The following is a 17,777-nucleotide window of genomic DNA, read 5'->3' on the forward strand; positions in this document are numbered from 1 at the left end:
CATCATACATCAGAAGAGTATGTGGACACCCTCCCCAATTATTGAATTCATGTGATTCAGCTGCACGTATTGTTAACAGGTGCATAAAATCAAGTACACTGCCATGCAATCTCCATTGACAAGCATTGGCAGGTGACTGGGATGCACTGAAGAGCTCAGATGCTTTACATGTGGCACTGTCATAGGATGCCACCTTTGCCACCAGTCAGGCCATGAAATTTCTGCTCTGCTAGATCTCTGCTAGTCAGCTGTGACTACTATTATTGTTAAGAGGAAGCATGGAAGAAAATACTACATTCCAGATGGCACTGTGCCTATTGTAACATTTTGTTGGTGGAGGGTAATGGTCTGGTCTGTTTTTCAGGGTTTAGGCTATGTCTCTTGGTTCAAGTGGAGGTTATTGTTAATGCCCCAGCATACAAAGACATTTGAGACAATTGTGCACTTCCAAGTTTGTGGCAGCAGTTTGGGGAAAGTCCCTTTCTGTTCTAGCCTGTGCTCCTGTGCACATATAATCTATGAAGTGTATATGAATGAAAATATGCATATGTTGTTATTAATCATCAGATTGCATTAAAATGTGTCATAGTATGGCCCTAAAGAAAAGGGAGGATAATCCAAAAGTGCATCTGCCATTTGAGTCTGCAATCTAATGATGTTTTAGAAAATTTAGTGAAAGCAGTGATAGGTTTAACAAGATTTCACTCTGGCACTAGAAATAGGATAAGGTTTCCTTAGAGTTCAATAAGCACTCAAATATTGCACACTTCTTCCCAGGCTGCGGTTTATTCTCTTTCTCATGTGCTTCAATGTTTTATTCCTTCTGGCTGCCCAGTACATTTTCAGAACATTCTGCCTCCTGGTGGTTTACTGCATCCAACAATGGTATGTCGATTTGCAGCCCGTAAATGAAATGCTGTAACATGAACTTTACTTACTGTATCATCCCTGTTTTATGCTTCACTTTCTAACTTCTTACTTGAACAATGTGCTCACCATTGTTTCTCAGATATTGATGAGTGCCAGATGCCAGCCAGTATGGTTAGCTGCCTTTTTGGATGTATAAATACTGTGGGAAGTTTTAAGTGTCACTGTCCAGAAGGATACCAGCTGGGTGCCAGTGGAAGACATTGTACAGGTGGGTATGTTTATTTTTTCAGAGGCAGGAGACTGAAATAATGAACTATGTAATTGGCAATTTAGAAATATTCACATTTTGTTTGATTTCATATACTAAGGGGAAATTATCTTTTTGCATGACCTTTGGGGGACAAAGTGCAGCGCCAGCCATTGTGCAGTACTCCTGGAGCAATTTTCAGATTAAGAGATCAGTTGTTAATTTCTAGAAATATTATGGGGAGTTGTGGAGTGGAATCCACATTATTAAATGGTGAAGCTGAACTGGGTTTGTTATGTTGTAATAGTACTCATCATTACATTCTATATTTACATCCATCCATTTGTTTTGTTGGTTTAGATTAGCATAGAGCTTACTGGACTGTGCTTTTAGAACATTTTTGTTATGAATTGCCTGCATATTGTTTTCCTTTTACAAACATTTATAGCACAACAAGGGTAATTCTGATGGATGGCCCAACAGAGTAGGATCTCTTCTGGCAGTAACAGGATCTGAACAGGCAACTTTCCAGATAGAAACACAAATATTTAGCCACAGAACCACCACTCCACATCAACTACTACTAGATACACTATACAGTGAAAATAAGCACATAATAATATTAACAAAAATTGAAACACAACCACAGGTCAGCACTAACACAGTAGGCCTCCTTATTTCATACATCAACACATTAAAACTGAAGCTTTTATTGAACGTGTACAAATCACTAGTACAAAGTAAAATTGTATGAGTGTTACTATAGTGGAAGCCTTAGAAGTGCAAATGATTCACTCGCTGCAATGTGATGATGGAATTTGAAGTAGCAAACCCTGGTGGTCTGTTATCCAACATCTTGGCCCCTAAGCTACTGAGCATATATACTGTATGACTGATTGTGAGTCTTTCACAAAGTTGGATTTGAAATATCCATTTAAGATTCAAGATTCATGATTATTTGGATGCATTTTTGTTTTTCTTTCCTCTCTAAAATCTGTTGCTACTAAAAATGAATCTCTTGTTGCGAATGATTTGAATAATTTCTATTTCAGGGTTAATACTATAAAAGTATAAAACCTGAACAAAACTCATGACTTTGATGGGATTTATTATCAGATTTTCCAGTTAAATTGTATGGTAAGGACTTTTACTGTCTAGTCTTCTTTTATTTTGTAGGTTTTCTGTTATTCAGTGGTAAATAGCATGAAGGAACTGAATTTTGCTTTCAGGGACCTCCCAGTTACCTTGCAGAAATTTTGTGATGCAATACAAGAGTTGAAACCATAATAATTGTGTAATTAGTTGCCCTTACACTTACTTGATGTTTAATTGGGCATCTTTAGAGGCAACAAGATTCAACTACCGCAATCGTTAAATTTGACATGCTCTGTAGAAGACCAGCAGAAGGTTTGTCAAGTTGTGTGATGCAGTAAAACCTACCTACAAGTTTAATGTTTTTGGACCTGTTGGTTTTGTTTAAGCTTTCTGAGTTGTGGCTTGATGTTCAATGGTTATCATGATCCTGCCTGTTCTTAAAGCTTGAAAAGGAGACAAGAAAAAGCAAAGAAAACAAACAAATGCCAGATCTGTGTTCTACCTGTTCTGCCAGAGTGCTGACCAAAAAAAAAAATAATGGGATAACCGGGAGATGTACATAAGCCAGAAAAATGTCAAAACCAAGAGATCAAAAAAATACCAATCCAAGTGCCAAAGCGTGAGACAAAATCAAGGTATAAAACTAGCAAAGACTAGTAATAATTGGTCAATAAAGAAAAGATTTAGCAAAGGTTTGTTTAGGGTTTTGAATCTGCACTTTGAATAGTGAACTGACTCTTAAGCCGACCTTTAAACTCTTTGCATTGATTAGCAAGTTCACAACTTCTGAAGACACATTCTCTAACAATGCAGGCTGCTTCTCCTAAAGATGTGGCCACTGTAAAGAAACAAAACAGTTCAAAAATATATGCAACTTACCAAGGTATTGGTTAATTAAAACATTAATGTCAAATATGAATTATCTGACCCCAAAACTCCTCAAAACAAGTGTTAAGATTCACAGCAAAAATAAGAACATAATAATATTAACAAAAATAGAATTCTAACTATAGGTCTGAACCAACACATTAAGCCTTCCTATTTCACGTAGCCTAACCCCAAACTCAACAGGCAGGCTTTTGGTCTACACTGGCCCAAAAGATAAGCAAAGGCTTTAAAGACAAAAAATATCTTTATAAGGCAAAAGAACAAACAAAAATAACTGTTAAAAACTCTGGCCCAAGAAAAAAGCAAGGTTTCTTCCAAGGTTAACAAACAGATCCAAACAGAAATAGTACTCTAAGACATGAACAGGGAGCAAAACAAGGAAATCAATAAATCAGAATGAAAGCACAAACTGTTATTGTCAAGCCAGGGTTCCTCCTCTTTCTCTTGTTTGTCTTTTTGTGTTTTTTTATTATTGTTCATTGTTTTCTGTTATTTTATATAATATTGTTCTGTTAATTTATTATTGATCTAATTATGTAGTATATGTACATTTATTGTATTTAGTTTTTATGCAGTTTCAATGCGTGAGAATACGTTCTCTCATGTTTCTTGTATTTTGTGGGTGGTTCCCCAAGGAGCTACCTACCTGTACATCACCATTGAGGGTCTGCTCCCAGTTCTATAAAGCCTCATGGGAAATGCAGCCCCTCGCCTTTCACTGAGAATGAGCTTGGTGGTTTGGCAAGTCATTACATTTGTTTATTTGCTCCTTTACTTCTGCTACTGTTTGAAGGATTTTGATTAAAAGATTTGTTTGCTGAGGAAAAATTAGAAATAATGATGAAACAAGAAAATACCAAATAAAAAGCAATACAATACAAAGAGAATGAAATTTACAAAAAATTGTAAAAAATGTATGGAAAAAAATTACAGAATATAATAAAATATGCAAACGTATGGAAAATAGACTGAAGCTAAACCCTGGCAAAACCTTAACAATTGTCTTTTACATATCTGCAATATCACAGCGCTATCTTGTTGGCATCTGCTGTGGGTTGTAAGCACTTATGTACATGCCAGTCACATTTAATGTCACTGTGTCCATTTTTTTTCTATGAAAGACACTGGAATACAGGGAATTTGGCAGTTTTATTATCTTTGTCAGTTTAGTATTCTTCTTGCCTTGTATTGTTATGTTTAGCCCATTTTCACATTTTTTATACATTGCACCATAAGTAATTTGTGTTTTGTTTTGTTTGTTTTTTTTCTCCACATTGCACAGTTTCTTAATGCTCTGTTGGAGCTAATTTATATAGCCAGGCACTCATCTCTGAAAATGTAAGGTCAGCTGAGTGAGGCTAGTCTTTAAGAGCTGTAAAATAATGAATCTCTGTTTACTTCATTTTATTTTAGCCCAGTGTTAATGGCTATTTGTTGTTATGTCTTCCTTATTGTTGATAAAAATGTATTTAAGTGGCCTACACGTTGGCTTTGTGCTTAATAATTATTTTTATCATTTTTTGAACTAATGGCTGGTTTAGGACTGGTATCATTTTTAGCTTTGATTTTGGTTTTGCAAAACACCTAGTACTTCAAGTAACAGTTGACCAATGAATTATAGGTTGCACAATGAATGTACAGATGTTGGAATGAAATAAATGTAGCAAGCTAGAATCAGCATACAATAGGGAAACTGAGCTTGTTCTGTTTTCTGAATGTTATGTTGGCTATTAAAACAAGAAACGGCCCAGCAGTTCCCCAACTCAGACACCCAACAGCTGTCTTTTCTCAAATGGACTGTCCTGAGTATCTTTAGGCAATGAGTATTGAACAGCAATTGTTATAACGCTTAAAGCAGATAACCAGGAGATGTATATTTCTTACAGCAATAAAATTAAAAATAAAAATAAGTTTTCCCAAACATTGAAGACAGATAAAACTTTGTCACCAGGAGGAAATTTGGGATTTTAAAAAAGCTATTTATGTAAATAAATACATAAATAGGTAGATAAGTAAGTAAATAAATAAATACACACACAAAAAAAACACAATTTGGTCTGAACAAAGAATAAAATTAAAAAGAAAGTAAAGTTCTGACTTGGCTGTCACAAAGTGAGACATTATGCAGGTGTATTGCTATTGGTATGAAGGTAATGTTTCTTGACACACTTATGCCACTTATGCTGAATAATTCATTGGCTGAAACTCCTCAGTATTAGTGCATCAGAGAGAGGATGTGCAGCATTGTTCATAATGGCACATCAGTTTTGTTTTAATTCTCTCCTTAGCTACAACCTCCAGGGGGTCCAGAGTGTTTCTTGTAACTGAGCCTGCCCTTTTAGTTAGCTTTTTGATGCAGTGGGACTCTCTTGAAGTGATGTTACCAACCCAGCACTCCACAGCATAGAAAAACAGATTGGCCACCACAGAGTTATAGAAGATGTGAAGGATGTCACTTCCCACATTAAAGGAATGCAGTCTCCTAAGAAAGATGAGTCTGCTCTGCTCTTTCTTTCGTTTATAGTTCCTCTGTGTTCTGAGACCAGTCCATCCTTTCACTGATGTGGGTCACCAAGTACTTTTAGGAGTGAACCATCTCTACATCCACTCCTTGAATAGTGACCGGACATGGAGGCGCTTTTGTGCAGCAAAAGTCAATAACCAGGTCCTTGGTTTTGCTGATGTTACAATGCAGACAATTCTCTTTGCATCAAGAAATGAAATTCTCCTCCTGGCTCCTATACTCTGTATCATTCCTCTCACATAAAACATTAAATTAAGATAAAACTGAAAACAGAAGGAAGGCTTTTCCTAATGGCTGTGATTTTTTTTCCAGCCAGAGGTTTTAACCATAATTGTAGTAAGAAAGAATTGCAAACAGTCAATCACTAAAATGTTATTATTTTACCAGAGTGTCATGGTTTTATGATAGTTGAGGTCACCGTTATTAATCTCTCCAAGAAGGATATCCTTTATCACCACAGGCTTGAGAGAGGCTGTCATGTGCAAAGATCAGATCACCATGACAAGCAACAATCTTAAGAAGGTATATTTGCATAACAGAGTTAAGAAGCATGTTAGTTGCACCAATCAGCATACAGATTAATGGTGTAATCTTTAGCAAACTTATATCGTTTGTATTAATAATAGTCTCAAATGGTTAAACAGACTGAAGGTCTTTGGCAAATATCTACCTAAATGGGAACTTCTTATGTATAAATTCTTACTCTGAACAAAAATAGAAAGTTTTAATTGTAATTATCTCATTGTTCCCTTAGTAACTGTGCAGGAAATGACAGGTACACAATACCTTAGGGGCACACAACACTCACACCCAAAAGAAGCTCAGAAATCATAAAACACTTCTGCTACAAAGAGCCAAATCACTAAGATGAATACAGAGTTAAGCCAAAAGAGCTGCAAGTTGAAACCAGGATATCAAAATCAAGGCCAGCTTATCACATTTGATCATTGTTCAGTTTTGTATCTTGGACAAAGCAGTTCCTGCATTGCATTGTCATTTATTTGCAAGTCTCTTTGATACAAGTCAAAAATGAGGTCCCTAGCAACCAGGTAGGATCCCCTAACAAACCATTATCCACCTATGGCAGTTTCTAAAGTGGTGATGTGACATACTTAACTTTTAAATAAAAAATTTTACATCTTTCTGAAACAAGGAAGCTCCTATATAAAAAAGTAAAAATGATGTGAATTTAAAAAAAAATTACCCAAAGCACAAAAAAAAAGTTCCAACCTTCCAAAACAGATTTTCCAATTCTTTACAATGAAAACCTTTATTTTCTGTTATTCCTGATTCAGATATCGATGAATGTGCAGAGAACAATGGGAAAGGATTATGTGCCATGGACTGTGAGAACACTCCTGGCTCTTACCGCTGCTTTTGCTTTTATGGGCACAGGCTGGCAGAAGATGGGCGATCCTGTATTGCGGAGTGCCCACCTGGTTACAGAATGCAAATAAACAGCACAGGCTTGAGACAGCCCCCCAGGCAGCATTGTGTTGGTGAGTATACTTGGAGGTGCTCACTTAGCAGATGGACTTCAAAGGAATTCAAAACATTTCTGCAATTTACAGGATAAGTGTTTTTGTTAACTTTATGTTTGAGAGACTACTCACTGGTATCATTTAGACACCAAGTCCAGTTATTCAGCACTTTTTAATTCAAAACGGTTTATTATTTTCCAGGTTCACTTGATACTCTTACAAATAGCATTTAACAAATAAATTACATCCTTGTCAACAAAACAAATATATGAAAATATGGACAGACAACTTCCCTGCATAAGAATGTTTTGCTTGCTTAGAAGTGGCAGTTCAGCTCATTAATTTCTACGTTTGTAGAGTTGCTATTAAAAGCTCTTCAGGATCTTACTTTACACACCAGCAAGGAAAATTTTTTATATGGGTTCTAATCAATAAGGGCGCGCACAAAAAGGCGACCTTCAAAAGGGCGACCTTAATTGGGCGCGGAGAATAAAAGCGCACATAAATAAAAGCGATCTTCAAAAGGGCGACCTCAATTGAGCACCGAATAAAGGCGCGCGTAAATAAAGGCGAGCTTCAAAAGGACGACCTCAATTGAGCGCTGAATAAATGCGAGCGCAAATAAAGGCGCGCTTCAAAAGGATGACCTTCAGAGCGAATTAAATTAATTGTCCTTGATTATGCTAATAGACCGCATCTCGAATATCTACGTGGCATTGCACATAATCTACAGCTTCAAGTGTAACTTGCTTTCACCTTTTTATACATTCAGTCATTACCTTAATCTAATTTTCTGTAATTTTGAAAACAACGAAATATGTTCAGTCATTGCCTTAATCGAATTTTCTGTAATTTTGAAAACAACGAAATACAGAGAGCTTTAGAAATAGTTCGTTAGAAGTAGTTCGTTAGAAGTTCATGCATTAATTAATTGGATGTTTTAATATTCTTGCTTTCACCTTTTTATACATTCAATCATTGCCTTTATCTAATAAATTTTCTGTAATTTTGTTGCGTTTGCCTTTATTCGCTGCGCCCAATTGACGTCACCCTTTTGAAGCACTCCTTTATTTATGCGCGCCTTTATTCGGTGCTCAATTGAGGTCGCCCTTTTGAAGATCGCCTTTATTTATGTGCGCTTTTATTCGCCGCGCCCAATTGAGGTCGCCCTTTTGAAGGTCGCCTTTATGTGTGCGCCCTTATTGATGGATACCTTTTATATGGAATAGCTTATGTGTGAAAAAAGTGTGTTTTGTTATTTTTTTTAAATCTTCTGTTGGGTGACGTGGTATCATCTCTGTTGGAATGAAATGTTCAGGCAGTACTCAGTTATTTTCTCACATCACCAGTGACATGCATGTTAGGTTACTCGATTATTCTAAATGTGTGTGTGTGTGCACCCTACAGACCGATGTTCTCCAAGATTACTTGCAGTTTTGCAAATGGTGCCACCATGATGGGGTCTGGGCCCCTCAAGCCCGAATTGGATTATGTGGGTTTGAAAATGTGTGTATGCATGTCCAGTATACATGTATGCAAAAATTTACTTCTGAAAACCTGAATTTAGGAGTTTCAGCAAAGTGGCACACTCTAGTCCTACAACTGAGTCCATCACTGATCATCCTTTGCTAGTCTTTCCTATCTTCATCCTTAACAAGGCAACATGGCACCAGCTTCCCTAGTTAGGAGTTCAATGCTGAGAATTCTTCATTCCTTTTGCTAGTTTTCCATGGTCTTCACCCTTTCTCTCCCCGTGGTGATGGAGACACCAATCACAGCTCTACACTGATCAGCCACATTAAAACCACCTGCATAATATTGAGTAGGTCCCCCTTATACTGACAAAACAGCTCAGCCTTGTTGAGACACGGACTCCATAAGATCTCTGAAGGTGTCATGAGGTGTATGACACCATGATTTTAGCAGCAGATCCCTTAAGTCCTATAAGTTGGGAGGTGGGGCCTCCAAGGATCGGATGTGTTTTAGCCCATTCTACAGATGGTTGATTGGATTGAGATCAGGCAAATTTTAGAGACCAAGTCAACACCTTGAACTCTTTGTCAAGGGGTGTACATGGTCGTATATAGATGATACATGTCAAAGTAACATCCACATGCCAAGACCCAAGGTTTATTAGCAGAACATTGCCAAGAGCATCACACTGCCTCTACTGGAATGCCTGCAATCCTACCACCATCTCTTTTGGAGGTAAATGACACACACACACTCGGAAGTCCACATGATCTAAAAGAAAGTGTGATTCATCAGACCAAGCCTCCTTCTTCCATTGCTCCGTGGTCCAGTTTTGATGCTCACAAGTTAATTGTAGGTACCTTCAGTGGTGGACACAGGCCAGCATGGGCACTCTGACTGGTCTACAGCTACACAGCTCCACACACAGCAAAATACAGTTACAACACCTTTCATGGCCAGTATTTCGTTTGATTTGTGCTACAGTAGCACTTCTGTGGGTAGAGCATATCTTGTACATTAGGTGTGGACTTACAATACTGAATATTTGAAAGAAAAGCAATCTTTATTTGACATTTATTTTAGTAAAATTAGTCCGCTGCTAGGGTGGGCCAGGCCCCCCCAGCCACCACCAAACTCTGTCATTGTCTATACACTAAAGCAGCTTACAGAGCCACACTTATTAAGCATCTTATTTTTTTATATGATCAGTGCCTTTTTTACTTTTATGCTTACAAAGATTATTTAACTTACTTGGTACGACTTTAAACAGCAGGAGAAGCAAGTTGGTATTACAAAAATTCGAGCAAGACACAAATGAGATGGCAGGTTCCTGCTCTTGCACACAACTCTGCTGGAATTTCAATAACTCATACTGGGGATCTATTTTGCCATCAGGAGTGGCTACTGGATGCATAAAAGAGGAAAATATGCAAGTTAAAATAAGGTCTCTTAAGGTAAACTTGAAAGTGTAAATTAATCAGTAAATGAGATTGCACAGAAAGTTTCTCTGTTCAAAAACAGAAAATCACCAATGCTTTTTAAACAATGATGAAAACAGGTGTTTGCCATTTTATATGAATATATTGTACCTAAAATGAGGCCGCTAGTCCCCAATGCTCTGCTGCTCTCTACTGAATGTTTTCAGATAGTGCAGGGGTCCCCAAGTTCAGCCCTGGTGTACCTCTGTGGCTGCAGGTTTTCATTTCAACCAGAATCACAATAAATGGCTTAGACTTATTTGTATATGTTTGAATTTTTTGCATTCAGAAGTACAGTATGTGCTAATAAATTAACACGTAATTGAGAATTTTCCATTTTTGCCATAACTTTGAAAGTTAACTTTCTTTTACCATATTCTTTTTAATTTGGCTTTTCCTGTTGAGTTTACTCCATTAATTGTATCCAGATTCGGATGAATAGTGATGAGCAGTGCAGACATGGGTGCAAATGACACTGAATACTAAAGGGAAGCAGCTACGTCACTATAAAATTCACTTGTGAACTAATTAATAAGAAATGGCTTAAATGTCCAAAACATGAAAAAGTGCAAAATCTTAAAAATAAAGAAAAAGAACAATAATTAATGTCTCACACCTATAATGTCTGATAAATTCCCCTACAAATTTAGCAAACCCATTTTGTAATTTCTGGACTGACACAAAAAAGGCAGAAACTGGAAAACAGCAGGTTGTTTAATAAATGCAGGAGATGATTGGGATACACAACTAAAGTTAAGGTATTCTGCAGGAATGAACTTGAGGAGCACTCAATTAAACCTATTATTACTAAATAGTACACAAATGAAAGTAGTACTGATGTAGCAGTTCTGCTTTGACATTTAGTGTCATTTCCACGTGTGGCTGCACTTCTCAGGACTAATTATCCATCCATCCATCCATTTTCCAACCCGCTGAATCCGAACACAGGGTCACGGGGGTCTGCTGGAGCCAATCCCAGCCAACACAGGGCACAAGGCAGGGAACCAATCCTGGGCAGGGTGCCAACCCACTGCAGGACACACACAAACACACCCACACACCAAGCACACACTAGGGCCAATTTAGAATCGCCAATCCACCTAACCTACATGTCTTTGGACTGTGGGAGGAAACCGGAGCGCCCGGAGGAAACCCACGCAGACACGGGGAGAACATGCAAACTCCACGCAGGGTGGACCCAGGAAGCGAACCCGGGTCTCCTAACTGCGAGGCAGCAGCGCTACCACTGCGCCACCGTGCCGCCCCGGACTAATTATCAGTATTTTGAAAACAATTTTATATTTGCTTATTTGGCTGACGCCTTTACCCAAGGTGACTTACAACATTTATGATGCAATTGGTTACATTTCTTCTGGTTTTCCAGTTGGAGCACAGGTAGGTCTAGTGACTTGCTCAGGGTCACACAGTGTCAGTAGCAGGATTTACAACAACCTCAGGAATTGAAGTCCAAAGCCTTAACCACTACACCACACTGCCTGCAATTTATGGAGGAAACTATTTGTCTAAATGCAAATATCATAATAGAGTACTTTTCTTAATGCAAAATAAGAAAAGAAAAAAGGCCAATGTCAAAAATGTGCTCATCAGGACCACCCTTAAGCCTGAGGTAAGCCTGTCAACATCAGTCCATAGCAAGAGGGGGTGCCGTCATAAGCATATCTGCTGTTTTCTCCACAGCTCCAAAAAACCCCAGGGAGACAATGGCTTGCCCTGCCCATTATGAACCTTCCTAACCCCACCCCTTCCGGGCTCTGACCTGTTTATTTAGGAGACCTAAAAATGGAGGTTGTCACTCTTTGACAAGCTTCTATTGGAGACAGAGCACTCAGTAGTGATTTTTTTTCTTTTTTTTTTCACTTGATGAGACATAACAGTGTCCAGCTGATCTGTGAAACTGGTTGGAATGAAAGCCTGTAACCACTGTGATACACCAGGATTGGAACTTGGAAACCCCCGAGATATAGTATATTGAAAATTTGGCAGTAATTTTTAAACGAGCTTGTAAATTTTCAAAAATGTGCACAGATATCTCACTGAAAACTGAACTTTCCTAACAAATTTCCTTGAAGAATATGTTGTGACGGACGACTGATGTCCTTAACCGGCTGGGATGCCCTTACGATGGAAGGACATGGGGAGACAGCTAACAAAGGGCTTTGTCTCCCCCAGGACACCAGAGGGCAGAGAGCCCAGGCTCGGATCCTCCCGACATAGGTGCCCGCAAGGCATGCCGGGTATTGTAGGCCTGGGGGACAGCCTTGTTGCATCCCATGGAGGATGCCAGGGGGAGCCTCAGGCCCGGGGAGTCCCTGCGTCATGGGGTTTCCGCCTCACCGGGAAGATTGGGAGCACTTCTGGGGGGCTAAAGTAAAAGTAACTGCCTACCTTGCATCATTGAGCCGGTATCAGGTGGATGGTGGACAAAGATTGCGAGGAGGAGTGGAAACCAGTAGAAGGAAGACAAATAGTGTGTTTATTGTGCTATTCAGTGCTTATTGCACATACTTGTGGCTGTGGTGGTGGGAAACTCTTATTGAGAAGAGTTTTCCCCAATAAAAGACTCTTAGGGCTTTTAACTTTTGTCCGTGTTTGTGTTGGGTGTCTGGGGAGCTGGAGTGCCACCTGGTGTCCATAATGTACAGAATTTGGTAGAAATCAGTGAGTAGTTTCATGGGGATAGACAGAGAAACATGATAATAGGTGGTTTGCTTTTTAGGTGACTGCACCTAAAACACATTTAAAATACTAAATAAAAGTGTGGTAGCAACAAAAAAGCTTCTACATCTAAATTACTAAACAAAATAAACATAAATAACATAATGTTAAAAATAGACTGACAGCCAACATACACAGTCTTTAATAGCAGCAGCTCAGGTGTCTATGGCACACTGGACTAATTTATGAGCAAATGGAGAAAACTCATAGCCTCTTTGGCCCACTCCTTGGCATGAAAGGATTAAATTAATTAATTAAATAAATAAACAAATAAATGGGATCTTGAAGAAAATGTAGCAAAAGAAATAGAGCCAGGGAAGGAGTACTACCAAAAACAACACAGGTGTATGCTTGTGTTTCACTGGATTTCATCCCTAACCCAATTAAATCTGTCTTTAAATTTGATTGATCCATCTATCCATTTCCCAGTACAAGGTCATGCAAGTTAGGCAGCTTCAGGCCAAAAACAGAAACCAGCTCTCCTTCACAATGCATGCTAGCACATAAACACAATTATATGGGACCTGTCTGGGATGACCAATCAAATTAATATACACATCACTGAGATGTGAAAGGAAACCAATTACCTGGAGAAAACCACATAGACAATGCATGAACTCCACAAAGTTAGTAACCAAGTTGGTCCCAGGAGTCGTGAGCAGGCAGCACTAATTACTATGTCACTGTACTACCTTAAAAAACTGACCCTTTTTTACATTAAGTTAATTTATTCTTTCCAATTTAATGCAGATATAAACGAATGCCTGGATTTTCCCACAGAGCAACCAAGGTGTGAATGGAGATGCTTAAACTTGCCAGGATCTTATCATTGCATTTGCCCTCGAGGATACACTCTTGGTCCAGAGGGATATCATTGCCATGGTGAGTATATCAGGGTGGATAATCTGAACACACCAAAGTTTTATGACATTATTTAAAGCTAATGTTTCAGATGTCACTATGTCCCAGTTTCTATGGTTCAGGAATGGAAACCACACAATTATACATTGGACTCTTCCCACTTGTTTACTGGATAACCCTGATGAAGTAATTTGAATGGACATTGCTATAATTTTACAACTTTTGTCTATGTAAAAATTGCATAAATTGGATGAAAATCACCAACAGAAACAAAGCCCAAAACAGATACCAGTATTTCAGTCCATTTTCCTGGCTATGCCCTAATCCCGTTACATCATCCCTTTAGCAGAACTGTTTTGCGATCATAACTGGGTATATTATATTCGAAGTGCCTAATCTTTGCATGAAGTACTGACTCCTGCTTTTCATCTTGAATGTGCTAACACATTACTGCCCATGAAGGCAGATTTCACTATTTGGGTTTTAAGAAATTTGATAAAAATGTATTTAGTTGAAGGTAAGTCTACTTTACTGAACACTAAAGATCCTGAGATCTGTTGTGGTAGCACATGTCATTCAGCTCAAGTGATGCACCTGCTTCAATGCAGAGTCTACTACAGCTTTAAAGCTGTCATAAACCAGTGAAAGAAATTGATACAACACCCCAAGTCAATTCTGTTGTCAATAAATGCTGCAGTTTTGACTAGAGCATTTTTTGATTTCCACTGTACTGTTTTATGACATAAACTACTGTTGTATATGTTTTTGAATGCTAATAATATTGCATCAGATGATATCAAATGATATGTTTTACTTTAACCCTAAAGATTTTGTTTTTTACTGCTTTTTCTGTTTGAGAAAGTCAAAGTCTTGCTACAAAATTTTAAAAAATGACAAAGAATGACATTCATAATAATTTTACCTTAACCTGGCCACTTTCTGCTTTTTCCCCATGGCAGATATCAATGAATGTATCTATCAAAATGGTGGCTGCACCCATATTTGTTCCAACAACAATGGAGGCTACAGATGTTCTTGTCCAGCGGGGTTCCGTCTGAGCCCTTATAGCAGAAAAAAATGTCAAACTATACAAACATAAAATATTGCCAGATAAGAAAGGAGGAAGGGACACTCTCAGAACAGATCCTTGCTGCATCTCCGATCACAAGTCCACAGCGCATCCTCAAAATTTGCTCATAAATGTGTTTGTATACAGTATTGTGGACTGGTAGTTTCAGTGTTCAGTGATGCATCTTGATGCCATGAAAAGAAGGAAGAAACCGTGGACTGTGTGTGAAGTTGTTTGTGGCTCATCCCATTTTAAAAAATGGAAAAAATCAAATTCCACAGTGTGTATGACTCAGTCAGTGATGGCGCAGCTTTGAATAGTATGTGTGCTTCGGCCGGAATCATCTTATAAATCAAAATGCAGTTCAACAGAATTTGTTGCTGCAAGTGCAATTGTTTATTCTATTGATCTGAAAAGTTTATTTTGCATTTTAATTGGAAAATATATGATTATTAAGGCCCCGAAAATTACTTTTCATCACACTTGCAGATGCATTAAAATATTATGGTAGACTGGTCATTGTATAAAAAATGTTTGAAGAAATTAAATGATGACTATCATGTAGAAATGAAAAGAGATCAAATACAGAGATATATACTATGTAAAGTGTTACATATTGGATAATAAATATACTGCTGTGAAAAATGTTTCAAAAAATGTAGTTAATTTGAACACAAAGACTTGTGAATGTGGAGTATGATAGGCTCATAAATCATCAAGTGGGCTACCTCCAATGTACACATCCAAGAATCCATGTGACAAAAAGATTTTACAGGATATAAAATGACACTGTCAATCCTTTTAATCCACTTCAGGGTTGTGGTTGGAGGGGGGTCAGAAGTCTATTTGAGTTTCCATTTCATCGCAGGCCACATTTGTGAACACAAAGCAACACATTCAATTTAGAATTGCCAGTCTTTGCTCTGTGGGAGAAAAAAATGGAATACCTGGAGAAATGTCCACACAGACATGAGAAGATCATGCAAACTCCAAACAGGTAGCAACCCAGTGCACTTCCTCAATTTCAATTTTTTTCCCAACAATCCAAAGATGTGTGTGTTGGGTTGATTGGTGACTCTAATGTGATGGAGTATAAGCATGCATGAGTGTGCCATGCAATGGACTGGCTTTGTATTCATGGTGGGCGGCTTGTGCCCAGCTGTGACTCTAAAATGTGTTGTGTAGAGAAGTCTCAAACATAGCAAAAAGCATGTGAGGCCTCATCCTGCAGGCTGTGGCCTACACAATGGGAAGCTTGTTTTTAAAGGTCAAAATATAAAGAAATATCCAAACCTTACTACAATGTCTTACAATGGGGAGAGAAACTGTAAAACTCTGGCATGTAAAAATAATCCAAAAGAAGAATCTTTATTAATGAAAACATTTATTAAAAAAATGGAAAAAAACCCAAAAACCTAAAGGAGCAAGAAAAGATATGCCCAAAAAGCAACCTGAAGCAAATAAGTCAAAAAACACAGATCAAGAAAAATTATAACAAAAAACAGGAAATCCAAAGAAATAACAATATTCAAGAAAAGACTCCTACAACTTTAAAATGATCTTCTAAGATTATCTCACTGGCTGAACAAATTGTCAAAGGCAAAGCCCAGCAGCAATGATATCAAGAGCGGCACCGCCTCCCGGGGCTCCACTCATAAAGTTCACAGAATATGGCACATTTAAAACACTAATCTATAGACAAACATAACCGAAATTACATAAAATCATGAAAATATATTTGAAACATAAGGAAAAAAGCAGAAAAACAGATGATAAATACAAGCAGGGGGAAAGACCTGCCTATAACAGAACAAAATTGAAAATTAGGTTTAGAAAAGGGATGGCTGATTTAATCACATGGCCAATATATTAAATGTGCAAATGAGTTTTGTTTTTTCATTATAGTCAAGTGATCTCATAGAGTGACCCCAAAGAGTAAATCAGCAAACTGACGGTATACTGTAAATTTAACCAAAAATATAAGGACATAATTTATCTAAAACAACACAAAGAAAAAATTTTAATAAAAATAAATGTGGTAAATATAAAATCTGTCCTCTCAGGTTATATGGTTTCACTTTTCCTCTTGATGCGATTGATATTTTAAACTTGGGAGCAATACTATATGGAAGTCATAGATGCAACCTTCCTCACAATCCTGAACCAATACTTGAAAAAATTCATTATGGTAATAATGAGTTTGAAGGTACGTACCGGACGAGTTTGAGTTCATACATTGCTACAGACTACTGAGGCTACATTTACAGTAGGCTGAGGCTGTAGTTCAAGTCAATCAGTTCTCATTTCTGGCTTATATCTGATTTTTTGCTTGTTTTTGTTTGACTGAATTTAGCAAGCGATTTAAATCCAATGTGTCTTTTGTCCCATACCCGGCCGGGATGCCCCTTCTACTTATGTTCTGGGGGAGCAGCCATGGGCTCCTCAGTACCTTCTTCGGGACACTTGGTGGCAGCCTCCCTGATTGACGATGCTGCCTCAGTTTAACACAGTGTTCCACGGGAGATGGAGTTCTCCATAACCCTGTGGGGATATGGGGTGGCCGCCAGGGGGTGCTGCATGGATCCCGGAGCCAACATGGGCTGGACACCTCTACAGCCCCGCCCGGAAGTGCAGTTAGCAATTGGTGATCAAGCACCTGGAGCACTTCCAGGTGGGATATAATAAGGGCCAGCATCCACCACTCAGGAGCCAGAATTGGGAGGAAGAGGACGAGGTTGCCTGGGAGGAGTGGTGGTGCCAAGGTGGAGAGTTGTGTGGTTTATATAAAGTGCTTTTGGGACTGTGTTGTAGCTGGGGGGTTCATGGGGAAGACGTGCCCTCCAGCTGAAGAAAATAAAAGTCTTGTGTGTTTTTACACATGCCTCTGAGTGAGTCTGTGCCGGGTCAGGTGCTATATAGCGCCTTTATCACACTTTGTACCAGATCATGAAGTTGCAAAAGTAGTAAAAATGAATTCATCAGACAGGACCGCTTAAAATTGACAACCATGAAAGCCAGCAACATGCTGATGGGCAACTTTAAATTCTTTACTGTA

General features: G+C 38.3%; 1 protein-coding gene across 1 annotated transcript; it reads left to right on the forward strand.

The window, feature by feature from the left end:
* The first annotated feature begins 864 nt into the window (after positions 1-864).
* Positions 865-15,299, forward strand: LOC127527661 (multiple epidermal growth factor-like domains protein 6). The gene is made up of 4 exons (XM_051927131.1): positions 865-1,138; positions 6,920-7,123; positions 13,543-13,674; positions 14,613-15,299. Exons 1-4 carry the CDS (start codon positions 1,027-1,029, stop codon positions 14,750-14,752), a joined length of 588 nt encoding a protein of 195 aa, XP_051783091.1. The 5' UTR covers positions 865-1,026; the 3' UTR covers positions 14,753-15,299.
* The last annotated feature ends 2,478 nt before the right edge of the window (positions 15,300-17,777 follow it).

This window comes from Erpetoichthys calabaricus, chromosome 4 (assembly GCF_900747795.2).
Source record: "Erpetoichthys calabaricus chromosome 4, fErpCal1.3, whole genome shotgun sequence".
NCBI lineage: Eukaryota > Metazoa > Chordata > Cladistia > Polypteriformes > Polypteridae > Erpetoichthys > Erpetoichthys calabaricus.

Excerpts from the sequence above, each read along its gene's own strand:
- LOC127527661 (XM_051927131.1), top strand. The coding sequence starts at position 1,027 with ATGCCAGCCAGTATGGTTAGCTGCCTTTTTGGATGTATAAATACTGTG. Across the intron at positions 1,139-6,919 it reads CAGTGGAAGACATTGTACAG|ATATCGATGAATGTGCAGAG; the intron begins GTGGGTATGTTT and ends TTCCTGATTCAG. Across the intron at positions 13,675-14,612 it reads AGAGGGATATCATTGCCATG|ATATCAATGAATGTATCTAT; the intron begins GTGAGTATATCA and ends TCCCCATGGCAG.